General features: G+C 36.9%; 2 protein-coding genes and 1 non-coding gene across 5 annotated transcripts; 2 read left to right on the forward strand and 1 right to left on the reverse strand.

Annotated features, from left to right (window-relative positions):
- The first annotated feature begins 1,015 nt into the window (after positions 1-1,015).
- On the forward strand, positions 1,016-1,087 carry trnah-gug (transfer RNA histidin (anticodon GUG)). The gene has a single exon. It is a non-coding gene; the product is annotated as a tRNA-His (tRNA).
- Positions 1,088-13,978: 12,891 nt separating this feature from the next.
- Positions 13,979-17,629, forward strand: LOC128025954 (kynurenine 3-monooxygenase). Its single transcript, XM_052612598.1, has 5 exons — positions 13,979-14,158; positions 14,443-14,608; positions 14,701-14,772; positions 15,577-15,695; positions 17,251-17,629. The coding sequence occupies exons 2-5, from the start codon at positions 14,576-14,578 to the stop codon at positions 17,285-17,287; spliced, it is 261 nt and encodes an 86-aa protein (XP_052468558.1). The 5' UTR covers positions 13,979-14,158; positions 14,443-14,575; the 3' UTR covers positions 17,288-17,629.
- A 1,132-nt stretch (positions 17,630-18,761) lies between these two features.
- Positions 18,762-27,123, reverse strand: LOC128025952 (opsin-3). Of its 3 annotated transcripts, XM_052612595.1 has the most exons (5): positions 27,050-27,112; positions 26,543-26,712; positions 23,842-24,161; positions 19,979-20,230; positions 18,762-19,783 (listed from the first exon to the last, which is right to left on the reverse strand). In XM_052612595.1, coding segments are annotated over exons 1-5 (1,011 nt in total). In that variant the 5' UTR covers positions 27,052-27,112; the 3' UTR covers positions 18,762-19,516. The 3 variants fall into 3 exon arrangements, with proteins under 3 accessions (XP_052468555.1, XP_052468554.1, XP_052468556.1); XM_052612594.1 differs by having other exon boundaries at positions 26,543-27,123; XM_052612596.1 differs by lacking the exon at positions 26,543-26,712 and having other exon boundaries at positions 27,050-27,117.
- Between the last annotated feature and the right edge of the window lie 618 nt (positions 27,124-27,741).

Consider the following 27,741-nt stretch of genomic DNA (forward strand, 5'->3'; position numbering starts at 1 on the left):
ATTGAGTAACATTAACATTAAACATGCACTTTTGTCAAATACAAACACTAGTGAACACTATACATTTATGCGTAACCTATAAAGTCTGGGATCAGTAAGATTTTTTGGGCCTATTTTTTTATAAAGAAGTGTCTTAAGCTCATCTCATCAAGACTGCAATGATTTTATCAAAATAAAGACAACAGTAATATTGTGGAAAAATTATTGCAATTTAAAATAATAGTTTTCTATTTTAATGCACTCTAAAATACAATTTATTCTTGTGATGCAAGACTGAATATTCATCAGCCATTACTCTAGTCTACTCTTCAATGTAACATGATGCTTATTTATTATCAATGTTGGTAAGAGTTGTGCTGCTGCTGCTGTGTGTGTGTGTGTGTGTGTGTGATTACACAAACACACAGAGAACCTGTAATATGTTTTCAGGATTCTTTGACGAATAAAAAGTTAAAAAGAACAGCATTCATTTAAAGTAATCTTTTGTAACATTACACTACAGTTCAAAAGTATAATAATACTTTTATTCAGCAAGGATATGTTAAATTGTTAAAAACGGAAAGCAAACGACTTGTGTTGTCAGAAAAGATTTATATTTTGAATAAATGCTCTACATTTTATTAATCAAAGAATCCTGAAAAAAGTATTGCAGGTTCCAAAAAATATTAAGCAGCACAACTGTTTTCGACATTGACAATAAATCAATCAGCATATTCGAATGATTTCTGAAGGATCATGTGACACTGAAATCTGGAGTAATAATGGTCAAAATTAATCTTTGTATCACAGGAATGTATTATATTTATACTATAAAGGGACAACAGTCTCAATGCTGAATTAGTGGTGAACTTACACTCTTACGCACAGAGACATGTTGTTTTACAGCTGTTCATCAGTATGGTCCGTGAAGTCTTAACATTTTAAGAGAAACTCAAAACACAGCTAAAATACAGCTAGCTGGCTTAACAATCATTCCTCCGAACTTTCAATTACGGGTTCGTCTTGCAGGTGGCTCGCCGTGATCGTATAGTGGTTAGTACTCTGCGTTGTGGCCGCAGCAACCCCGGTTCGAATCCGGGTCACGGCAGTTCTTTTGTGCGGAATGTTCCCGATTTCGTTATTACATATTTCGAGTAGGCTACTTAAATATTGTCGAAACACAGGGGTTACTAAAATAAACCTCAAATAGTCATGAGCGATTAAAAAGACTGACCCTTCTGAAATTTGACCTATCAGCCTACTAGTGTTTTGAAAGAAGTCTCTTCTGTTCACCAAGCCTGCATTTATTTGATCCAAAGTACAGCAAAATCAGTAATATTATGAAATATTTATACTGTTTCAAATAACTGTTTTCTATTTGAATATATTTTAAATGTAATGTGTTCCTGTAATCAAAGGTTAATTTTCAGCATCATCCCTCCAGTCTTCAGTGTCACATTAATCAGATATCATCCTTAATATGATGATTATCAATATTTAAAACAGATGAGTAAATTTTTTCAGCATTCTTTGATGAATAGAAGGATCCGCAGATCAGCATTTATGTGAAAAAAAAAGCTTTTACAACATTATACACTATTCCATTCAAAAGCTTAGTCTGTATGTATGTAAATTGTTAAATAAATTATAGAAAATGCATAATTTTATTTAGCAAGGATTCTTTAAATTGATCAAGGGGATGATAAAGACATCCTTTTACAAGAGATTTTTATTTCAGATAAATGCTGCTCTTCTGAACTGTCTATTCATCAAAGAAACCTGAAAAAATTATACTCAGCTGTTTTCAACATTATCATGATAAGAGGGTTTTTCTTCTTTTTTAGCAGCTGATCAGTATAGTTTGCAGCACTTGGATCAAATAAATGCAGGCTTGCATAGTGAACAGAAGAGACTTCTTTAAAAAAAACATTAACAAGCTTACTGTTAAAAAACTTTTGACTGGTAGTGGATACTATAGGCAAATTTAATTTTTCTCTAATTTCTAGCTTTTAATTGGCTTAGAAATCTATAAATGCTGGACAATAACACATAATAATGATTTGCATATATACTACAATTTTTTTTTTTTAAACAAAATAAGGCAGAATAGTTTCTATACTGTAATAAATGCTATGTCAATTAGCACTTTATTGTTCACATACTTTATTTATCACCTGCTGGAGATTTGTTTTGGACCTGAAAAAAACAAACCCGAAAACAACTGTTTATATACAGCGACAACTGGACGCTATTGGCCATATTAGGAGATTCCTGGTATTACTTTCTGCGCGAGAGCACGCACCCTCCGGCTTCGAGTAAAAATGAAACACACATTAAAGTTTAGCGCTCCGTGATGTTCATTTCGCCTTCTAGGTCCGAAAAAAACATCAGGCCATGCGCAAACTATGACTGGCTCTTTGAGTTTAAATCTATATTTATTCACACCAGCTCTTGAAAACCTCTATACGAACACACTTGCCCGAAAAAGTGCGGGGGACGAATTTCCGTGATGATAAAAGTGGGGGGACACGTGCCCCGCGTAATCTACGCCCCTGCATAGAGGTTATTAATATTTACTTTACTTTAATTTACTTTATTGGTTTATAGTAATGTGGACAACCTCTTTTAATGAAAAGAGCAGCTTTAGCCTCTATGGCTAATTTCCAGCTGTAGTCCCCAGCCAGTTGTTAATTGGCATACATCAATAAATACATTACAATTAAAACAAGGCTTAAGCAAGAGCTTAGACAAACAAACAAGGTGGTACAAAATTGAAACAGACAAGCAGGCACAAAAAATATATGCTGAACTATAGAGTTTTTTAATAGTTTAAAGGTGATCTTATGGTGCTCTTATGGTGCATTACTCGTTAAAAGTTAGGCTGTTAATATAATATAGAGAAAGATCATTCTAAATTATTTTTACTATATTAAAATGCATTTATTTTTAGGTCGAAGTTTTCAGATCGGGACTTTGGAGCCTGTTCGCGACTCGGTTGATTCAGAACGGCACTTCGGAGCATGTTCGCGACTCGGTTGATTCAGATCGGCACTTCGGAGCATGTATATTTGGACCTGAGGCTTTTTTTTCTAACCTGTCGATTTGATTTTTAAATGATTTCAATGACAGGAAGTTGCATGTGTTGTGTTTTATGAATTGTGGATGGATTTATCAACTGAGAAATAAAGTTGAACAGAAATTATCATGAACTCTTAAAGATGATGATGAAAAGAAAAGGTAATATCGCATATAAAATTATATCCTCCTATATAAATTATATTCCTCCTTAGATGAGTATTTTACATGTTTATTATTGTGGGGCATTAGTGTGCAAGTGGTACACACGCACACACACACACACACACACACACCGGTCAGAGTTTGAGATCAGAATGATTTATTATGTTTTATTTTATTTTATTTATTTTTTTACCACATTAATAAATGACATTTTAAAGGAAAATTAAAATAGAAAACATTATTTTATTTTGATAAGTTTGAATTATTACTGATTTTTGACTGTAGCATCACTACCAATAGCCGCGTGTCGACAGCAGGTGGCGCTGTTGATCTATAATCCCCTGCAAAGACACTGAAATACAACCTTTTTTGTTTCAAACAGATCATTGAACAATAATAAACAGTGGCGGCTCTAGACAAATTTTACTAGGGGGGCCGAGGAGGGGCCACTATTTAAACAGAGGGGCACATTAAAAATGGCAACATATTTTATTTAAATGTAATGCAAATAAATACAAAAATTAATTCTTGAAAAAAATCTACACAGTAATTTTACACAATCTAAACATGTTAATAAAAACAAATTACAATTAGTACTATTATAAAATTAAATCAGGCAATCATACATTTCACAATTTAATATTTATATATGAATGTCAAGAATTCAGAAGTGTATATATTTATAATGCTTATACTACACTACACAGAAATAATATACAATTAAATTATGCTTATTTCAAATGTATTGTGCAGGCTAAAAATACAGTGGTGGACGAAGTACACAAATCAAGTACTTGAGTAAAAGTACAGATACATATGGTAAAATATTACTCCAGTAAAAGTAAAAGTACTCCTTTTTCAATTTTACTCAAGTGAAAGTACAAAAGTACTAAATTTTTTATGTACTTAAGTAAAAAAGTACTGCAAGATAGATGTTTGCAATTTTACATAGGCTACTTAATTTAATTTTATATTAGCACATTTTTTTTATAATCCTACTGCTCAAAATACCTGGGATTTTTTCCAAAATAACCACTATATGGAGTCAAGATATATTTTTGTTGTTGATATGGACTACGCTGATGAGAGTGATGTTCACTGTGAAGCTTACACTGTGATGTACCTGAGAGAAAACAGAGATGACCATCTGATTTTCACCAGTAAGAAAAAAGTATTTTAAAGTTAGTTGTTTTACAGAACATCAAAGTTACAGTACAGACCAAAAGTTTGGAAAACTCATACAAAGAGTTTTCTTTATTTTCATGACTATGAAGATTGTAGAGTCACACTGAAGGCATCAAGGGCTATTTGACCAAGAAGGAGAGTGATGGGGTGCTGCGCCAGATGACCTGGCCTCCACAGTCACCGGACCTGAACCCAATCGAGATGGTTTAGGGGTGAGCTGGACCTCAGACAGAAGGCAAAAGAACCAACAAGTGCTACGCATCTTTTGGGGAACTCCTTCAAGAAGACTGTTGGAAGACCATTTCAGGTGACAACCTCTTGAAGCTCATCAAGAGAATGCCAAGAGTGTGCAAAGCAGTAATCAAAGCAAAAGGTGGCTACTTTGAAGAACCTAGAATATGACATATTTTCAGTTGTTTCACACTTTTTTGTTATGTATATAATTCCACATGTGTTAATTCATAGTTTTGATGCCTTCAGTGTGAATCTACAATTTTCATATTCATGAAAATAAAGAAAACTCTTTGAATGAGAAGGTGTGTCCAAACTTTTGGTCTGTAATGTATATATGACATGATAATAAGGCCTGAAGTTAGGAAGAACATTTTAAGGAAAAAAATAATAAAAAAAAATTCATAATTATTTTTTCCTTCTCAAATCTTGTCTGTGGTTTAAAAACACCCCTGGCCAAACGGGGTGCATCTCTTCCCACTGATAATTACTGTAGTTACCATGTTCTGAACATCACATCCTTTCTTTTCTAACCAGATGTAATCTATCTATCTATCTATCTATCTATATATATATATATCTATATATATATATATATATATATATATAGATATATATATATATATATATATGTGGCTGAATAAAAATATTTGGACATTTATAAAAATTCCATCAACTTAGCACCAACAAGCTTGTTAGCTAGACAGTTAGCATCAGCTAACAATATTTACTTATTTTCAGTACGATGAACATTCATGTCTGTCTACTCGTCTAGTTAATCCAAACAATATACATATGTATAACGTTACTGTCGATAAACAATATAAAAACAGACCAAGTTGGACATTTTAATAAAACTGTTAACATTAGGGCAGCGGTGAATTTGAACATGCATGAGTTATTGTATTTAATCTGTGTTGTTTTAAGGTTTTTTTGTTGTTGTTGTTGTTGTTTTTTACCTAAAATTGATGTGTCTGCATCGTCTGCACTCGAGCATTTGAGTGGGCTTAAATAGATCTCTCTTTACAACAGATTTAGTTCCCAAACAACTGACAGTTTTGACCTAAATATGATTTTCAGTTACAATAATTAATCCAAAATTTCGACATAACTTACTTTTAGCAACATCAGACGCACGCGCGCTCACAAGATCTCCCGGTTCTTACTTCTGGTGACTCGCACTAAACGGTTCATTTGAATCAGTGAGTGGTCGACTCCAGAACAGCTGCAATCGGATCATTCTAATTCGTAAACGAATCGTTTGGTGCGATTCGCGATCCGATTTAAAAGTTTCTTTTGAAAAGACTCAGTTCGTTCATGATGAATCAGACACCGCTTCTGAGTGTCGGAGCACGTGATATAGGGAGTAACGATATGTTTTATGAAATGTAGTGAAGTAAAAAGTACGATTTTATGCTTTGGAATGTAGTGAAGTAAAAGTAAAAGTTGCTCAAAATAAAACTACTCCAGTAAAGTACAGATACTTGAAAAATGTACTTAAGTACAGTAACGAAGTAAAGCTACTCCGTTACTGTCCACCACTGTAAAAATATAATAAGCTTTTAATAATCTTTCAGTGCGCAAACCATGATAATATGAAACGCTTCAAAACTGAGCTCACAAAGTGATTTGTAAGTCGCTTTGGATAAAAGCGTCTGCTAAATGAATAAATGTAAATGTAAATGTAAAACGTGTGTGAACTAACAGGCACAAGCGAGTCTTTTAAAAACAGCAACAAATATAAATACAAATACACAAAATAAAGCTCATTTTTATTTCCACAGCCTTTTTATCTACAGATCAAGCATTATAATATGAGTATGCAATATTGGAGAGAGTTTTACCATGCTGCTGTAAATGGACGAGGTGCGCGCTATTTGAATACTGAATGGAGAATCATTGACAGCCGCAGAGGAGAGAAAACAAGGTTTCCGTAAACTTTAATTTAATGATGTAAATAGTCTTCTGTCCTTAACATTAAGCTATGGAATTGTTTCAGATGACCAAGTCACCCAAACTGATGTGAAAAAAACGGGAGGCGCCGAAAAGCGCGATGTTTGCATCCCTGAATAATGTGAATATGATTAGTGTTCCTAAGTGTTTGGGTGCGCTGCACTAATTTACCAGTGTAGAACGTTGCGTCACATTAGTTCCGCTTTTGGCGCTCGCGTGTAAAATCATATTACTTTTTTTTTCAGCACGGGGGTGGCCAGGGACATGTCAACAGAGGCCTCCCTAGGCCTTCGTGTAGAACCGCCACTGATAATAAATGAAGTACCTGAAGCTGACAATGAAGTAAATGTTTAATAATTAGCACAGATGATTAATTTAGCGCTGTAAACGCGCGTGTGAGGGGCGGAGACGCGCCGCGGAGCGTCAGACGCGCGTGAGGACAGAACACAGCAGAACGGTATGAAACTTCACTCCTCTTATTATTTCTCTTTTACTATAGCGATTTTCTTAGATACGTGATCTGAGTCTTTCATAGAGTTGTTTTATAAACGCAGTAACCTGAAAGTTCATGTCAGTGTTTAAAAACTAATGATTTATGATTTAAAAACGTGTTTAATGAATTTGGTAAGTACGGTATTCAGTGTTTCCTTACATAGAGGTTATTAATATAGGCTGAAATATAGTGTTTTTTATAGTTTAAATGTGATCTTATGGTGCATTGCTCGTTAAAAGTTAGGCTGTTAATATAATATAGAGAAAGACCATTCTTAATTATTTTTACTATTTTAAAATGCATTTCTTTTTTACATTCTTTGGTCGAAGTTTTCAGATCGGCACTTCCGAGCCTGTTCGCGACTCCGTTGATTCAGATCGGCACTTCGGAGCCTTTTCGGGACTCGGTTGATTCAGATCGGGACTTCGGAGCCTGTTCGGGACTCGGTTGATTCAGTTCGGCACTTCGGAGCCTGTTCGCGAATATGTTGATTCAGATCGGCACTTCGGAGCATGTTCGCGACTCGGTTGATTCAGATCGGCACTTCGGAGCCTGTTCGTTACTCGGTTGATTCAGATCGGCACTTCGGAGCATGTTCGCGACTCGGTTGATTCAGATCGGCACTTCGGAGCCTGTTCGCGACTCGGTTGATTCAGATCGGCACTTCGGAGAATGTTCGCGACTCGGTTGATTCAGATCGGCACTTCGGAGTCTGTTTGCGACTCGGTTGATTCAGATCGGCACTTCGGAGCCTGTTCGCGAATCTGTTGATTCAGATCGGGACTTCGGAGCCTGTTCGCGACTCGGTTGATTCAGATCGGCACTTCGGAGCATGTTCGCGACTCGGTTGATTCAGATCGGCACTTCGGAGTCTGTTCGCGACTCGGTTGATTCAGATCGGCACTTCGGAGCCTGTTTGCGAATATGTTGATTCAGATCGGCACTTCGGAGCATGTTCGCGACTCGGTTGATTCAGATTGGCACTTCGGAGCCTGTTCGCGACTCGGTTGATTCAGATCGGCACTTCGGAGCCTGTTCGCGAATATGTTGATTCAGATCGGCACTTCGGAGCATGTTCGCGACTCGGTTGATTCAGATTGGCACTTCGGAGCCTGTTCGCGACTCGGTTGATTCAGATCGGGACTTCGGAGCATGTTCGCGACTCGGTTGATTCAGATCGGCACTTCGGAGCATGTTCGCGACTCGGTTGATTCAGATCGGCACTTCGGAGCCTGTTCGCGACTCGGTTGATTCAGATCGGCACTTCGGAGCCTGTTCGCGAATATGTTGATTCAGATCGGCACTTCGGAGCATGTTCGCGACTCGATATATATATATTTTTTTAGATTGAAAGAATTCACAAAATTTACTGTGAGGGGTAGGTATAGGGTGATAGAAAATACAGTTTTTACACTATAAAAACCATTACGGATATGGGGAGTCCCCACAAGGATGACGTGACATTCAGCCAAGTATGATGACCCATCCAAAGTGCACACAGCAGTGAACACACACACACTGTGAACACACACCCGGAGCAGTGGGTACCCATTTATGCTGCAGTGCCCGGGGAGCAGTTGGGGGTTCGATGCCTTGCTCAGGGGCACCTAAGTCGTCTTATTGCCCTAAGGTTAGGAGTCAAACTCTCTAACCACTAGGCCACGACTTCCCAAAGGTCTGATTAGCGGCAATCTGCCTGTATGAAAGTGGATTAGCAAACTACACCATTTCAGGGGGCATGGACATTAACTCTTAATGTCTTAACTTTTATAAAGAATATGTCTTTGGATTTGAGACTTCAGTCTTTGCAACTTTACAGATCTTCTTTATGCACCAAGAGCTTGTAACACTTTAAATCGCATCATATGACCCATTTAATCAAAACTTTACTTTAAGGCTGTCAGTCTGCATCTCAGTTATATCTCCACTTTTATTATTCATACCTCATACTGCAAAATCTTTAAGCACACTTATAATATTTTAGATTATAGACCACCGCAGTCTCACTTTTGTACAGATGTGTTTCAAATATCAGGAAAATACCATATAACCCAACCCTGAGTAAACACGGTTTTTTACATCTGATAGAGTGTGACAGTCAGTCTGAAACTTTAGAGGCATAAGGCGGATGGATGGAGCTGCTGTGAGCCCTTGTATTTAAAATACATAATGAGATTTACCCAAGTAGGACATCTGCCTGGATCAACATCCTTTGTTGGTCCTGCAGAAACATTCCCATCAACCCAGATCAATCCCAAATTAGATTTTAGGGCTAAGTCTACCATTTTGTTAAGGGGTTTTCAACCACATTTTTATCATTTTTTTTTTCATTGCCTTCTGGCTTTAGTTCCAAGTATTGTACTTCAATGACTTGTATAATATATACTATTGTATGTAATCAATATTATTCTATTTTAAAAAAAAATTCAGCAAGGATGTATTTGTCAAGGTTTGGTAAGGGAGGAACTCAAGTGCAGACAGGATTCTCAACACAAAAGGGTTTATTGAAGACAAAAGGGGAAAACAAAACCCACGAGGGGGAAAACAAGGGCTAGGGTTGACACTGAATAATTCTACAAAACACAATAAACAAGGTAAACAAAGACTCTGGACACTAACTACTAACAAACACTCACTGCAAGACAAAAGACTTCTTAGAGGGGTTTCAAGGACAAGATACCTCTGGAGGCTGACAGGTAGGAACACATAAGTTGAACAATCACAGAGTGGAACAATCACAATGAACCGACGCAAGACAGAGCACACTAGGAGATCTAAATAGGGGGGACAATTAAGACACGACAGGTGACACAGATAGGACAATCACGACAAGACTAGGATAACAAGGGGGGCGGGGCAAGGGAACGAGACAACACAAGCACATGGCCCAAAGACCAGGCCATGTGCTTGAACACAAAACACGGGTCTGCCATGATCCTGCCTCAAGACTAGGAAAAATCAAGGACACGAGGGCAGAATCATGACAGTATTAAATTAATTAAAAGTGACAGTAAAGACTTTTACAACATTTCTATTGCAAATAAATACGGTTCTTTTGAACTTTTTACTCCTGAAAGAATCCTGAAAAAATGCATCATAGTTTGCACAAAAATATTAAGCGGCAATATGTTGTTAACAACAATGATAATAAATATGCAAAAATAAATAAAGCTGCAAATCAGCATATTAGAATGATTTCTAAAGGATCATGTGTCACTGAAGACTGGAGTAATGATGCTGAAAATTCAGCGTTGCATCACAGGAATAAATGACATTTTAAAATACATTGATATACATTTCAGATATTTTAAATTGCAGTAATATTTAAAAATATTACTGTTTTGATCAAATAAATGCTGCCTTGGACATTACTGACCCCAGAGTTTGAGCTGTATAGCATGTGTTTATTGTTCCCCCTACCAGTCATAACTGTTGTGCGGGAACATTGCCCGCACAATATCACACCAGGTGACTTCCCTGTATAGAGCAGCTAGTGTGGACGCCAACTTGTCAGGGGAATTTACAACAGCTGAACTCCAGACTGCCTTGAGTAAGACCAAACAAGGGAAAGCACCAGGCCATGATTACATCCACCCTGAGTTTGTGACTCAACAGAGTGTAAGAACATCTGTATGGCTCTGCTCATTCTACTCGACATGCCTTCGGAGGTCCAAGCTCCCGAAGATATGGCGCCGCGCTGCTGTTATAGCCCTTCCAAAACCAAACAAGCCTGCGGAAGACCCCAAATCCTACCGACCCATCTCACTGCTCTGTGTTCCATTCAAAACCCTGGAGAGGCTGATCTATAATCGTATCGAGCCAATAGTGGACCCTCAACTCCCACGGGAACAAGCTGGCTTCCGGCGCGGTCGGTCAACGGTTGACCAGGTGACACTGCTCACCCAAGACATTGAGGACAGCTTTCAGGAAAAACAGAAGGCTGGAGTAGTGCTGCTTGATCTTACAGCCGCTTACGATACCGTTTGGCACCGCGGACTCCACCTAAAGCTACTAAAGATCATTCCCGACCGGCACATGGTGAAGTTCATCATTGAGATGGTGACGAACCGCAGCTTCACCTTAAAGACAAGTGACGGTCAATGCAGCAGGCTTAGAAGGCTGAGGAATGGTGTTCCGCAGGGATCTGTCCTTGCACCGATGTTATTCAATATCTACATCCATGACTTACCGGAAACAACATCCCGGAAATATGGTTACGCTGACGACCTGGCCATTATGATGAGACAACAAACATGGGAGCAGATGCAGGCCAGCCTAAACCAGGACATGGACACCTTGGCAGCCTACCTGCGTGAGTGGCGTTTACAGCTCAGCATCGGCAAGACAGTTGTAGCAGCTTACCACCTGAACAACAGTGAGGCCAGACGGGAACTGGACATATTCGTTAATAACAAGCGTCTTGAGTTCCAGCAAGCCCCACGGTACCTTGGCGTACGCCTGGATAGATCTCTAACATTCAAACAACACCTTGAAGAAGTGACGGCCAAAGTGTCATCAAGGGTGGCAATAATTCGACGTCTCGCTGGTACTAGCTGGGGTGCAACTGCCAAGGTGCTTCGAATATCAACAGTAGCTCTCGTCTTCTCCACAGCTGAATACTGTGCCCCAGCCTGGTGCAGAAGCCCACACGCCAGGAAAGTCGACACTGCCATAAACACCGCCCTTCGGACTATAACTGGCTGCCTGAATCCTACCCCTGTCTACCATCTGCCAACACTAGCAGGAATTGCCCCGGCCGGCCTCCGACGAGAGGCTGCTACCCTCGCTCTTGCAAGGAAAGCCCAAAGATGCAACTGGCATATCCTGCACAATACCACCACAACAGCACTGCCTCCTCATAGACTGAAGTCCCGCCACCCGTACAACAAGGCGGCACAAGACCTGCTCAGGTCCATCCCTGAGGACCTGTCTACAGAGGCATGGCTCGCGGCAGCTTGGAAGCAGGAGTGGGAGTCAGCAGGACCCTCACGAATCCACCGTTACATCTTTGACCCTGGAGGGGTCCCTTGACCCTTGAAGGAGAGGATCTGCCACGTCGGCAATGGACTCTGCTAAACCGCCTGCGAACTGGGGTTGGACGTTACAAAGCATCGATGAGGAAGTGGGGCCTGGAGGACAGAGCAGTGTGTTAGTGTGGGGAGCCAGAGCAGACCGCTGAGCACATAATCACCACCTGTCCACTGTATAAACCACCTTCGGAGGCCGGCCTCTTCGACGTGGGACCTGAGATGAGAACGTGGCTGAGTTCTACTGAGCTGGACATTTGATGACGACACACGAAAGAAGAAGAAGAAGAAGTCATAACTGTGTTTTTCTTGTAGATAGACTCTAAAGGCGTTCCAATGCATGCCTGTTTAATCCATAACGTGAATGGAAAACGCTTTAAACTATTTTTAAGTGGTACAAATTTGAATCATTTTGCATATTAATACATTTTCATTTTGGGCAGGTCATCATAATATCATAAAAATGTATGAACAAAAAAAACTAATAAAAAATAAGAGGTATACGATTTTAATAATTTTGCACCTTAATACATTTGCATTTTTGAACCTGGATAGCTCATCATATTATACACTGTTGTACAAAACCTTTTTTATGTCCAAAACCAAATTTAGGTCCTGAAGCAAAACTGATAAGAACCACTGACACAACTAAATATCCTGTTTAACTCAGAAATACATCTCAGCCAAGGGTTGTGAAACACTGTTTCATGTTGTCTTTCCTACAAAAAGCCTTTAAATATGCTTCAGAATCAGCTGAAATGAAAGCTCAGGTCTCTCTGGCCCAGTTTGTGTGTTCATTTAGTCCCTCGTGAGGTTTGCGGAGATTATGTTGACTGGAAATCAGCAGATGGACAGAAACAGAACGGCTTTTAAACTATTAGTTTATTAATACTCTATGTAATCCCCTCACAGAATACACTCAACTGCTGCAAACAATGTGTGTCAAGGTGCTTTTAAACAGTTATCTAAGCTGTAGATTATAGTCCCTTTCAGGCAACTGAACTCCATGGCTGTCATAAATCCATTATTTCAGGTTTAAAATATCCCTGATAATCCAGAACATGCATAATAGAGATTAAACTTGTCATTCCCCCGGCTGACTGATTCTGATCTGGATGGTCCCTAAACATAGCTGCTCTTTCTGTTGTTGTACATCCTCTCTGTGGAGAGAGCCATCCTCAACAAGGAGCTGCAAACAGGTAAAAGTTCATTCAACCAACTTTGTTTCAAAAGTGATTTGAAACACTGAATGTGCCACTTTATACCTTAAGGGTACCATATGTACCTTTTTAAATTACTTATTGGCTTCTTTTGAAGATAAAACCCTAAATCCCTTTTTGCATATAATCCCAAACGGCCCCAAATATATTTATTTTCAAGTTCTCTCTTCATTCTGCCACTTTTTGGGATCTGATCAATTACTAATGAATAAAATCAAGTCCTGGACGTTTATTTATTTATTTATTATTTGAATGTTCAGTTTAAATGTACACTACTGTTGAAAAGTTGTAATATTGTGAAATATTATTGCAATGTAAAATAAATGTTTTCTATTTGAATATATTTTGAAACAGTGACATTTTTTTGGGATTCTTTAATGAATAGAACATTCAAAAGAGCATTTATTTTAAATGCAATTTTTTTTTGGTAAAAATGTAAAAGTTAAGAAAAAATGAACTCCCACACTTTTGAATGGCAGTGTTCATTGTTGCATTGACATATCATGATGAATTAAATTGAGTAAATTGAAGTAATGTGTTAAGTAACATGAAAAACATTCCAATGACATATTACTATAAGCCCCTTTCACACTGCCATTCCGGCACATACACAGGTAAAGTGCTCCTGCAATTGTTCCCGGGTCGCTAGATTTTGCACTTTCACACTGCCAGTGATGACCCGGTATATGTGCATGCTTTCACACACAACCCTTGAAGATCCCGTTACGACACGTGACATCAGCGCGTGACGTGTAATGTACGAGTCGAAAACGCTAGGCACGTTATACTTTCATTGAAGCAAGCAAATGATCTCTGCGTCAGCGCGGAAAGTGAGGAACTAACTGTTCTCTGCTTCATTACAGTTTGCACATATGTTTTCGTCGCGAACGTTGATCTTCCTTCAAAACAGCCGGTAAAAGAGTCGCGCATCACTTCGACACGGAATTAGATCTGGCTTTTGTTCACACAGCGCTCGTCCCGGGTCGAACACCGCAATGTTACTAGGTCCCCGACCCGGGTTCAATGCGGGAATCAATCCCGGGACGTGGTTGCTTTCAGTGTAAATTAGATTATAATTCAGTAGAGAAGTAAACGAGATTTTGTCTTTTAACAGGCCTGATGTCCAGAAGACGGAGATGCAGGCTGATCTGATCGTAGGCTCTGATGGAGCTTTCTCTGATGTCAGGAAGCATTTCCTGTGGCAAAGTCGTTTCAATTACAGCCAGACATACATTCCCCACGGGTAAATGGAGCTCACCGTGCCTCCTAAAGACGGAGATGTAAGTGTCACTGCAATGTTATCTGGCAGTCTTCTTTACCCATCTGCCCTCTTTTTGTCAGCTCACATCTCTTTCTCTCTGTGCTCTCTAAGTTTGCTGTGGAGCCCAATTACTTGCACATTTGGCCCAGGAACACTTTCATGATGATTGCTCTGCTCAGCTTGGTAAAGTCATGTAATAATTTTGTTTCTTTTATTCTGTCATATATTTATTTTTTTATTCACAATATTATTGTTTTTTAAATTTGTTTTGTGATTTATTATTAAAGAATATTTTATTATTTTAAACATTTTAATGATCTAATTATTATTATTATTATTATTAGCATTATTATTATTAACTAATAATAAATAATATTTTTAGGGATGTCAATCGATTAATTGTGATTAATCGCATCCAAAATAAAAGTTATTATTTTTTTTATTTAAAAGTTAATAATTATTATTATTATTTTATTATTGTTGCTTATATTATTATTATTATTATTCATAGTAGTATTATGTGATGAACCAGTCATTAGTTGTTTTAATTATTAATATTATTACATTAAATACTATTTTATTTATATTTTTTTGTGATTATATTTTAATTACTGTAGTTTTGGATCATTATTATTATTTTCTTATTTATTAAAGTTTTTGTATTGACCATTCATTATTTTTTTGTGATGATGATTATAATTATTATTTCTAATGTGGTTTTCCATCATAAATACAACCTTTGGCATACAAATGCAAATCATCTCAGTGTCTCTTTACTAGTACTTCCCTAATATTTCTAGCCTCTCTGCATTTTTTTGTCATATATTTAGGATTTTTAGAATTACATTTTGATGACAGTGGTTTATGAGTAATTAAAATAATTCAGCCTCCAGAAGCGTTTTGAACGTACATTATAATCTTTTGCTTTGGTTATGTTGTGGTTTCTTTGGAGGAAATCACGTTCATTTTGATTTTCATTTTTTAAAGACAGGATGTTCACATGCACTCTTCATGCCCTTTGAAGAATTCGAGAAGATCCGCTCCGGTGACGAGGTCATCTGTTTCTTCCAGAAATACTTTCCTGACTCTGCACCTCTAATAGGAGTGTGAGTACAGCTCGTTCTCTCTCTCTTTCAGTCTCTTATCACTCGCTCTGCTTCATGCTTTTCTCAGGTCTGAAGTACATCTTAGTGAGGTGTGAAATTGCAGTCTAACAGACACGCAGCCCAGTGGGCGGGTTTCTTAATATGAATGCTGCAGGTGATGAGGAGATACAGTACTGAGATGACGGGGTGAAGACAGGGGGTGATTTCAAACCTCACAGAACTGTAAATAAGTTTCAGACAGCTCAATGTGCACTCCAGCATTCAAGAATCAACTGAAGATTTACATTTAGTTGTAAAATAAATTTTTAAATGTCTACATTACACATATATGAGTACTGAAAGTAACAGCAGAAATATGTGATTTTGCAATATACAACCATGCAAAAGTTTAAATTTGATAGGAAATCTCATGTGCTCACAAAGGTTGCATTTATTTGATCAAAATTGCCTTCTATTCGAAAAGATTTTCAAATGTAATTCATTCCTGTGATGCAAAGCTGCATTTTCTGGATCTAGATGTATTGAATTAATCATATCAGCAAAGTATACTTCATCCAGAAATGAAAATTCTGTCACCATAATTGCTCTTGTGTTTCTTTCTTCTGTGAAACAAAAAGGAGACATTAGACATAATAAGGGTCCCAGTCACATTTGCTTTATGGTATCCAAATAAGATATCATCCAGTGTGAATGGTGACCAATACTCTCTTTCTGTGTTCCACAGAATAAAGAAAGTCAAATGGGATTGAAACAACAATGAGGATGACATTTAATAACCTTTACCATCTTAATTTAACACTGACCCTTGTATAAAAGAATCAGTTTCAGGCATTAATATATGCTGAATAACTAGTCATTGTTCTAATGAATTGTACAGGTTGTAATTCTCAAAATGTAGTTTTTACTTGAATTAACAGAAAGCTTTGGAGAAGATTGTCTTATATTAAATCTCATAATTAAGCAGTGATTGTGCCACAGAAGTCATTGTGCCACAGACAGACATGACAGTGATATATAGGCATGTATGTTATTGGCTCCTGCATGCATTCTCTCAGGCTGAGTGTGTTTATGTGTCTTGTGTTTTCACAATGAGGTCTGCAATACTGTATCTGGACACTGGCAACTGTCAGATCCTGCAGTCACATGACTCACCCACATCACCTTAGTTTTATTTTTTTTGCCAAATGGGAATGATAATGAATGATAAATATGTATTCAGATGGATGATTGATGATAATAAGAAATAACATGATCAACCTCATCAATGATAGCAGCGTGAAAAATACAGACACACACATTTGTTTCCAAGAGGTTTAGGATAGACCAAGAGCGAGATCATTAAATGCTGAATTTATGTGATCTGTGATGTCGATGAGAGCACGGGTCAGTTCCAGATATTTCCTGTTCAGAAAGTACCAGGACAGTATCCTTCACTTCATCATGCCTAAAACTAAAACAATCATCCCGCTTTATGATAAGAGCCTTTTTGTGTTCTATTATCTTGATTTTTGTTGGTTAGTTCACTAATTCAAATGCCTGATTATTTGCCTCTTAGGTCACATTTACCAGAACACAGTGCCATGAAGCAGTGAAGCAACGGCATTTGCAAAATAATGTGAAGACAAAAATTTAGTGTTTGAAAGTGCTTGAGAGCAACGTTTGTCTGACAAATGACCTGTGCCAGTGTAAAATCATGAACCGTGAGAGGCTATAAACAAAGTGTTTAAAAACAGCTGTCAACAAAATTATTTCACTCAAAGACTCATTAGCGTTATGGTTATAATAGCACATTTCAAACTGATGGTAGAAAAATAAGATTCAGTGTTTTCAGTTAAATTTTTTATTAAATTAGAAACTTCAGAACGTCCTGTTCAGGAACTAATCAAAGTGTGTTTCCAGCACTGAAACCAATAAACTGATAAACTTTTGGACTTTTTTTTTTTGTTGCTGAAATGTATGCTACAGGAGTATACTGTATCCCATAATGCAATGCACTCGACTTGACCATTCTTTTGTGTATGAAACACAAGTACTTTGTGATTCTGTAAATGATTTTGACATTTTTAAAGTCTCTTATGCTCAAGGCTGTGATTATTTGATCAAAAATACAATAAAACAGTAATATTGTGAAGTCTTAAAAAGTTATTTAATAATGTGTAATTATTCTGTGGACAAACAATGTGTGTGGTTATATTTTTTCTATTCACTATTATCAAAACTACTACTTCTGGAAACAACAGAAATAATAATAATAATAATAATAATAGTAATTATAAAAACAAAATTGGTTTACAAATGTAGGAATAAACTACGAATTCAAGAAAAAAAATTCTGTCATCTTATAAAAAGAGAGCCATCCTTTAAAATCATTTGCTATAACAACTAATAAAAATTTTAGTGTCACTAAATTCTTGCAAAACTTTAAAAAACATTATTGAAAGAAAAATTGGACGTTTCATATCATAATAAAAATAAAAATAATATTACACTATTATGGATTCCGGTCTGAAAAAAATCTGTGATTTGGCATATCTTTATATTTAGGCCTACACAGTTTACATATTGTGGCGAGTGGGGCGGGGCCGAGAGGCGTGGGAACGAGGAGTGAGGCCAGGTGTAGTGATTGGAGATGAGCTACACCTGCGCCCCACCGCCAGTATCGAGTCCCACGTAGAAGATGGAAGGATATAAAACTGGATCGACTATAGTGAAGGACGAGAGAGGACCAGGCCTGGGATATTGAACTCCATATACATTGGGAAGAAGGAGGCGGGAACCGGCGCACAATCAAAACATAATTTTAATATTCAAAAATAAACACAAAACAGCGCGTCAGCCCCTCACGGCGACTGACGCGCACAAATAAAAACAAACACATAAAATAACGTCCCAGGCCTGGTCCTCTCTCTTCCTTCACTATAGTCGATCCAGTTTTATATCCTTCCATCTCCTACGTGGGACTCGATACTGGCGGTGGGGCGCAGGTGTAGCTCATCTCCAATCACTACACCTGGCCTCACTCCTCGTTCCCACGCCTCTCGGCCCCGCCCCACTCGCCACACATATGCTGCTCAAATGTGCCATTAATGAACTAACACAAAAGTACATAATGTATTTTATGCAAATATAACTGATGTAAATGCCAAAAAACAAAGTTTAAAGGCTTAGTTCACCCAAAAATTAAAAGTCATTTTTCAGAGTGTACATCACCGTCAGTGGATTTTAAAAAAATCTATATCCGTTATAAAAGAAAACGAAAAACAGAGATCTTCTCAAGAATAATGCAATTTTGGGTAAACTCACCAAAGCTTAATATTTAGGGGTTTGTTCGAGCCCTTAATCAAAAATTGACTATTAGAAATAGTTGTTTGGCTTGTTTTAAGGACACACACTTCGCTTCCTCCAGGGGGCGCTGTAGACCTGACTGACATTATGTATGAGATGCTGCAGTTTTGACAAATGTCCTTGCACTAAACTGTGTTCCTAATCTATCTGAGCACACTCAATAATGTATTCTGCTCACAGACTGTGCAATCTAAGCTGCGGATGTCTCACCAGCTCACGAAACTGGGTGAAGGTCGAAGTTTCAGTGTCTGACATGATGGAGAAAATCATAAACAACTCCAAGTCATTTTCATAAAACAGTTCACACAAGTCTTGATAAACAAAAAAGTTAGTTTATGTTGCAACAATAAAGAAATCCTTGTTTCCATATTTATTTATAAAAAAGATGTGTCTGTATCTTCCCTATGTTATAAGTATTAAATTAGTGTGATGTTAATGAACTCCAGCGTCGTTCTTCTATGTCACTGCGGCAAGTGTCAAAGCGGTCGAACTTGAATTACGTTGATGTCTGGTTCATCATTGCATTTGGAGGTAATATCCAGAGGATGAGTGTCATTGCTAGCGATGATGAATACGATGGAGGAGGAGCTGAAGGTCACTCTCTTTTTCGGCCGGTCGGGACGGCTCTGTGACATCACAATGGGCCGTACAGGATGTTCGATGCGGGCCAGGGGACGGTCCTTAATGCTGTGCTGCACACTGGTCAGACGAGAACACAGCATCTGTAACATACACCTGCGAAACTGACCAATCAGAACAAGGTAAGTAAGTCTCATGTACATACACTGTGAAAAAAATATATTGAAATAACACTATTTCAGTCTTTCTACTTTAAAGTATTATGTATGTCCTATTGTGATGTCACAGACCTGCCTATATAATATAATAAACACCCTCACTAAATGCTCTTCCATTTGAATGGAGTGACTTCTGCTGACCTTTCTGCTCATGAAGGCGTAGATGACGGGGTTGTAGGCAGTGCTGGATTTGGCGAAGAGAGAGGGAATGATGGCAAAAGTGGGGGAGATGAAACTCTTCCGGCCAAAAGCCTCCAGCATGGAGACCACAGCATAGGGTGTCCAGCACACCAGGAAACAGGTGATCATCATTAGAAACATCGCCGCCACTTTCTTCTCATATCGCAGGATCTTAATCGTCTGAACCGTCTGCAGATCCTGGATAGAACGCAGCTATAGGAAGATATCAGAAGAGATTCGGTCATAAAACTCCTCAATCTGTTAAAGAACATAGTATTGCATGTCCATGTCCACAAATTAGTATATTATTAATAATTATCTGTTTAATAATCAAATTCTCAGATACTGCCCAATTTGATAACGAGACCCAATAAAGCATGTGACATCGAAATCTTACTTAGAAAATACTTGTTATGGCAAAGACAGTAGTATTGGGATCCGTAATACTTTATTTAAAATAAATAAATAAAATTGGAATTTTAACCAAAATTATTTGAAAGAGGTAGAATTTCCCTCATTTTCTTTTAATCTGTTTATAAGGAAAGTTAAAATGTCTAGAAAGGGAAAAGCAAAAATTATGATATTCTGCAAACATAACATCGCAATCCCATTAAAGTTAGGTTTTTAAAACATAATAAAAGGTGCTATCAAAAGTTTCAGAATTTTTTATAATTAATCTAGGGAACAGAAAAGACAAAAGGAATAAAAGAATAGAATTGAATAGAACAGAATCACAAGCACCACACTGATTTTCCGTCAATTTAATACACACAATGAAACTTACATCCCAATTCATACATCCATATCCACAAATCCACAATATATTTGTACGTTCATAGAAAAAGCCATAGTCAGACGAGGCTGATATAGTTTTACTGTAGATAGATATCGGACATGTTCCTGATGATTAAGATATGTACTTTCCCACGGAGACTGGCTTTGGAAGGAGGTCATATAAAATACATTGAATTAAGCTATGAACTCGATCATAATGCACAATGTTTTCATCTAACATAGATGTTAGCTGTAGCATATCGCAAATATTTTTTTCTGATTTTTTAAAATTTTTATTTAAACAACAGACTATTACAGTACAGTTATAAAAACAAAACTAAGAAAAAAGAAACATACACAAATATAAATTTTCTTTAAGAAAGTTGTTTTATAGTAAATGTGTAGTAACATTAATTAATTTTTTGTATAAACATAGTTTTATTACAAATGACCATGGTTAAACTGGTTAATGTAGCAAAACCAACGTGTGGTTAACATGGTTTAACTAGCAACCATGTTTATCATTATTTACCCTATTTTGGTTATATTGTTTAACCATGGTTCATTTTCATTAAGGGATGTATTGCCATGTAAAAAGCAACGACAACAACAAAAAACAAAACAAAACAAAAAAACATGAATAAAGAAAAGAGAGGTTTAGAGACAGGGAACTCTAGCTTGCAGGAAACACTATTAATTAAGAGATATTTTCCTAGATTCTCTTTCGAGGAATCCAAAGAAAACATCTGTAAAAGAGAAAGAAAAGTCACTTACAAAATGAGATTGGATGAATATTAAAAATAACCTGACCAAACTTTCTCTGTGTGTGTACTCTGACAAACAAGTGAAAGACATCTTCATCAGAAGAGTGACAAAAACAGCAAGTCACTTCTTCATAAAGTCTGTTTATATTAAAATTATGTCCATACGCTTTTTGGGACATTTGGAGTTACTCAGTAATCTGTTGTTCGACCTGTTCATGTTTAAGGAGAGGTCTAGCAATAAATATGGAAGTCAGACATCACTCGTTATGATTTTCAAGGGCATTATCATTACACAGATACTTGATAAAATTAGAGTTTAACTAAGCATCTCTCAGGCATTCTGTAACTAACACAGAACTGGGTCACCACCTGGGGGCATAACGGTGTTGATGTGAACAGCTGGTCTACGGTTTCTCCTGAAATCATTTTATTTGAAGATGGCTTTCCAAACCCAGTTAAGTCAATCTCATATGCTGGAGCATATGTTAAATCCATTGACTGTCCACATTTAAACACATTTTTCTTTCACTAGTTCATATTAAACTGTCCTGTGGTAGAATACGTACGTGCTTTAAAATGTTACAGTATGTATTAAATTGTATGTAATGTCTCAGTTTGAAAAACTATCCAGTTTACTGATTTATTCGTGAATGAATTGGTTCACTAATTCATTCATGCATTTATTGATTCCCTAATTCATTCATGTGCTTATTGATTGACTGAATCATTAATGCATTTATTAATTTCCTGATTAATTTATGTATTTATTCTATTCTATAGTCTGGATTTGTGCCTTGCAGGTTTCACCTTTAGTAGTGTTTACTTGCTTTCTGCTTTTTTTGTGAAATATTACAATTTAAAAAACTGATCTCTATATATAAATATATTAAAATAATTTATTCATGTAATGCAAAGTTTTCAGCATCATTACTCCAGTCTTCAGTGTCACATGATCCTTCAGAAATCATTTGAATATCCTGATTTGCTGATTATTATAATAATCTTCTGATTAATAATATATATGCTAAATAGAAGCATTCATTTCTTTAAAAACAAAAACATACTGTCCCTAAACCTTTAAACGATAGTGTATATTGCAGTGCAGTAGATAGCAATGGATTGAATTGAATTAAATAAGATTTTTTTTAACAGAATGACTGGAGTTTTAGGCAAGTACATCACATTAATCATATCTGTCAAAATACCATAGTTATTTCTTTGTGTGTAAAACATTTAGGAAAGTTTTACACATAAACCCAGAAGCAAAGGTACACATAAACTGCTTAAAGGTGAAGTGAGACATTTCTGCACCATTAACAAAAATCATAACAGTTTTTAAACACTCTCCCACCCTGCTATTGGTCAGAAAAACAGACAGTCCCGCCTCCAAACAAATGCCATTGGTTCAGCGATGCTGTTGTGGGCAGAATGCTTTTCAGTGGAATCAACCGACAAATAATTTAATTAAAGCAGTCTTTGTACATAAAACTAACAGAAAAGACTGCACACTTTAGTCTGTGGTAAGCACACAATCACTTCTTGTTAGAGCAGTCATGCTCTCCACCATCTGGACGGGACACTGATAAAATCTGATGCACAGGAGCTGTGCTGATGAAAACCACAAGCTATTTACGTGCACAATCGCCGTCTCTGCTTATGTACTGAAGGCACTTTCAGACAATACAGCTTTTATTGGATAGATCCCCTCATACAGCAGCATGTCAGCACCTCTGCACTGCTAAATCACAGCAGCTTGACAGTGTGTTTATAAAAGAACAAGAGAAAATGATGAAGGTTAAAGAGAGAAAGAAAGTGTAAGTTGTCATATGCAAAACACAGATTGGAAATGAGATGACAAGCAGTTTTGAGAAAAATGTTTAGAGAGACCAAGGGTCAATACTATAATTAATTTTATTTATTTCTTTTGAAAATATATAGTACTATACTATATGTACAAATAAATATGTTAAATATTTTTTAAACTCTGAGGATCTGCCTTGCTGTCTGTAAGCAGCATCCTCACGGTTTCTACACTGGCAAGTGTGCACTTCACACATACAGCAAGTGACACCCTGACTTTAATCTATTTCATATGAAATATACATGCTTATGTAACCACTGATAATCTGAACTAGAAGAGGAAGGAAAAGGTTGGTACTGGATAGTCTTTAATATATATTTGATATATAAATATAAATTTGACGCAACCGGACAAAGACAGAGAGAAAATTACACACTTTTGCATACATAATTAAAAGAAAACTGCATTACGCCTGTCCGCCTTACCATTTTAACAGTGTACAAGATGTTTCCATAACAGTAGGCCATGACGCCCACGGGAACAAAGAAGCATCCGAGGAGGAAGAAGAGAATGAAGGAAGCGTCGTTGGGATCTTTGGAAGCCCAGTCAAGAGAGCAGCCCAACTGATGGACTTCCAGCGTGTAGCGGTTCCATCCCAGGAGAGGAGCTCCAGTCCAGGCCAAAGAGTACAGCCAGATGTGCGTGATGGCCCTCCAGGCCCAGGGGAAGTCAATGACCTTGGCATGAACCACACGGATGTAGCGCTCATACGCCAGACCGGAGAGAGTCATGATGGACACGATGCCTTAAAGGACAGGAAGAGACATATAAAGACATATAGTTGACTTGAAATTAATAGATAGATAGATAGATAGATAGATGGACGGATGGATGGACAAATAGATAGACCACTCAAAAATCACACAATGAAAAATTAAATATAAATAATTATATTTTGTATAAAGAAAATTTTAATTTGCGTCAAGCCTGTTTAGAGATTTTTAAATTGTAAAATTATTTTAATTGCGGTTTAGCACATTCTGTCCTCAAATTCTCATAACCAAAATGTGTCCAGATGTTTGACTTTTAGTTTGTTTGTCTTTCTGATTATTTTATTTAATATTTTTGACACTTCCTCCTCCACCTTTCACTTATTTCTTTATGCACTTCAGTTTTTCCTCAGTTCGAACGCTGAACAAAATATTTCCCATCAGACCCAAATAAATGAAACTTGCTTGGACCAGTTCTCCTCTCTCCACACAACATGCTCCTCAGCAAAGCTAAGTTTAGACTTTTGATTCTTTCTGCTGATAAGAGGCTTAATAGTGTGCATTGATAGTGTGCAATGTTGAACATTTTTAATATAAATAAATATAAATGCAAAACAACATGGCTTCACTGTTAAACAGAATTCAAGCTCCCTGCAAAGAGTCTTACTTTCAGCAGATGATGGAGTATAGCATAATTTCTAGAAATAAATAACTGTATCTCTGAACCTGCAGTTTTTGTATAGACTCCTCTGGCAAAAGTCTCACAGACACATTCCACCAATTACCCAGACATCCACAGCATTGACGTGTTTCCTCTCAGCTGTCAGATGTATTCACACAGACCTCTTTTTTCCCATAGAATTATGTGGAATATGATGCATTATTACACACTAAGCAACATCTCATCAAAACAGTTTTTATTTAAATGAGTCAATTCTCAAGGAAGCATAAATGGAGGTCATGGACACAAATGCCTCTACAAACAACTTTTAGCAGAAGCATCAAACGCAGCCAATTTCACATCTAAATGGGTCAAATGAGGGACTACAGAAGCTATCACGTGTTCCCAGATAGCACACATACATCTGCAATATGTCTGTTAAAGACCGCTTCATCTGGAAAGCGTCTGCTGTGTACAAAATTCTGATAGATGTCTCTGAGATGTCAGTTTTATAAATCATATATTTTATACATTATAAATCGTAAACATCTTAAAGACATTTTCTAAATGTCTATTTGACATCTGATAGGAAATTTTCTATAGACCTACTGAAGATGAGAAAACACACTAAAAATATGTCTTGCAGATGTCAAATAGACGTCTCTGTGATGTACGTGTGCTATCAGGGTTATGATAATCTTTGGACTAACATCAGGTGTGAGCTTGTGGGAGAAGGTGCATAAAATGACCTTTAAATAAGAAATTGGATTATGTATTCTCCTCAAAGCAAATCCTTTCACAGATGCTTGATATTCTGCAGGATACTTCTGGTGCATTAAAGTATCATTATCTGAATCCATTTGACTTTTATTTCTATAAATGTGTCATAGTTGTATACTTGGGAGCTATGTCTTGCCTTATGATGTAAAAAGTCAAATATTCAAATAAATCAAATAAGCATAAATGTTCTTATGACTATGAAACTATCTGATATAATTACATAAGGAAACCACTAATTTCCTTTAGATAATTTGCTATACGCTCTAAATAACTTGAATAAGACTGCACTAAATAAATAAGATGATCATATAAGATCATTTGCTATAGGAAAGATAAAATTATTTTTGTTTGTTTGTTAAAATAGACTTTTCATCCTGAGACTAAAACTCTTAAATCTAAAATCACATGCCACTTCTAGGATTTAAAATATTGTTTCGAAACAATATTTAAACCGTTTGATTAACAAAGATTCCAAAAGTATAATCAACTTTTGAACAATGCAGGCACTTTTGTAGGATGTTTTATTATATACAGGCTACCGCTGAATACTTCCAGACAAGGGCGTTTGATCTCGGCATTAGTGTGGACATAAATGGCAGACAACAGACATTTAATTGTTTAATCAAAATAATTAAGAGCAATTTAGTAGTCGCTGGATATTGCCTAGCGTCCCTACTAAATTCTACTCCTATGCAATTATACAATTTCAATGACAACTGACTGAGAACACGTGTAAAATGACTAGGTTTACAGATAATAGATAAATAAAATAGCCTACAATAGCTACAAAAATGAATTGACGACAATGACCAAACACCATTAAGAGACCATTAAAGAAATGTGTCTTTCTTGATCTGTTCAAGTAAACATTTAAGAGGAAAAACGAAAACTGACTTTGAACTCTTACTGAATTCTTTGAATCAGACCGATCCAGGAGACTCTATCGATAAAAGCGGGACTAAAGTAAGAACTGACCGAATAAACTGTTGCTGAATCCATCCCAAACACATGTGGCAGAATCAAAGATCCATCTTCTCTTCACGCACGAGACGAATGTGAAATTAACTCCAGTGACTGACACCAGCAGATCGCTGACACTTATATTCACGATTAACAAATTAGTTGGTGTTCGGAGTCTCTTGAACCTGTAGTAGAGAATAATGACGATGATATTATTACAGAAGCCCAGGACACCGATAGATCCGATGGTGAACGTCAGGAGTTTAAAAGTCTCATCGGCGAAGATATAATCATAGTCCTCAAGGTTAGTCTCAAGCGATGTTTGATTAAAATAATTCATTTCCTTTCTAAGTGAATGTCCAGCATGGTGACTGAAACGCCTGATGGTCAGTGACCCGATTCAGCAGCCGTCCAGAATCAATCAGGGCAGTCGATGTGACAGCGATTGTAGTTCAGTAGGCTATGTCACTAAGGTTGAATTCGTCTCAAAAAAAAAAATAAAATAAAAAAAAAGTCACCTACATCTTGAAATAAGCGTGAAAGTTTCACCAGAGACCTTCCAGTGTTTCCTGTGATTGACTGCACTGCCCAGTGAACGCAGACTGTGTAGCGCTCTGTTATAAACACTAATCTCATCACGTGACGGTGATAGGTTCTGCTTTACTGAGCTGTTTTAAAAACTTCTGACAAGAAGGGTCATGATGTGCATTTAATGTGCAGAGAGAGAGAGTGAAAATCTAAAAATGATTTGCCGTCTTAAATACGCTATTAGAGTAAGATTAATAAGTAAAATGATTTTTGTATTTTATGCAAAAGTCCCACCTCAATTTAGACAAAATTGTAACGCATTTACAAGAGCCACTATGCCACTAGAGGGGCCACATATAGTGCTCTTGGGCAGTCAACATTTTCCTATAGATCAGTACATACTTGGATAGGAAAACTACACCTATAGAACTAAGAAAAATTACATATTTTGCTTCTTTTTTTTCTGAATCAATGGTGGTTATTGGATAAAATAACATGTCTTAATAATTTGAAGCAGCCTAGAGTTTTTTTTTTTTTTTTTGCTTGATTCTGGTTTTTAAATGTAAAGTATTTTATGTTTGTGACTATGTTTGCTGGCATGTTTGTTCTTTATGTACTTGTGGACTTTGGTTTTTAACATCAAACTGCCAGTGACTGCAGATGAACATGAGCCTTTATGGTGATGT

This window comes from Carassius gibelio, chromosome A13, assembly GCF_023724105.1.
Source record: "Carassius gibelio isolate Cgi1373 ecotype wild population from Czech Republic chromosome A13, carGib1.2-hapl.c, whole genome shotgun sequence".
Lineage (NCBI taxonomy): Eukaryota > Metazoa > Chordata > Actinopteri > Cypriniformes > Cyprinidae > Carassius > Carassius gibelio.

Excerpts from the sequence above, each read along its gene's own strand:
- LOC128025954 (XM_052612598.1), top strand. The coding sequence starts at position 14,576 with ATGGAGCTCACCGTGCCTCCTAAAGACGGAGAT. Across the intron at positions 14,773-15,576 it reads TGATTGCTCTGCTCAGCTTG|ACAGGATGTTCACATGCACT; the intron begins GTAAAGTCATGT and ends CATTTTTTAAAG. Across the intron at positions 15,696-17,250 it reads TCTGCACCTCTAATAGGAGT|GTCACATTTACCAGAACACA; the intron begins GTGAGTACAGCT and ends TTTGCCTCTTAG.
- LOC128025952 (XM_052612594.1), bottom strand. The coding sequence starts at position 26,867 with ATGAATTATTTTAATCAAACATCGCTTGAGACTAACCTTGAGGACTAT. Across the intron at positions 24,162-26,542 it reads ATTCAGCAACAGTTTATTCG|GCATCGTGTCCATCATGACT; the intron begins GTCAGTTCTTAC and ends CTGTCCTTTAAG. Across the intron at positions 19,784-19,978 it reads ACGCCTTCATGAGCAGAAAG|TTTCGCAGGTGTATGTTACA; the intron begins GTCAGCAGAAGT and ends CTGATTGGTCAG.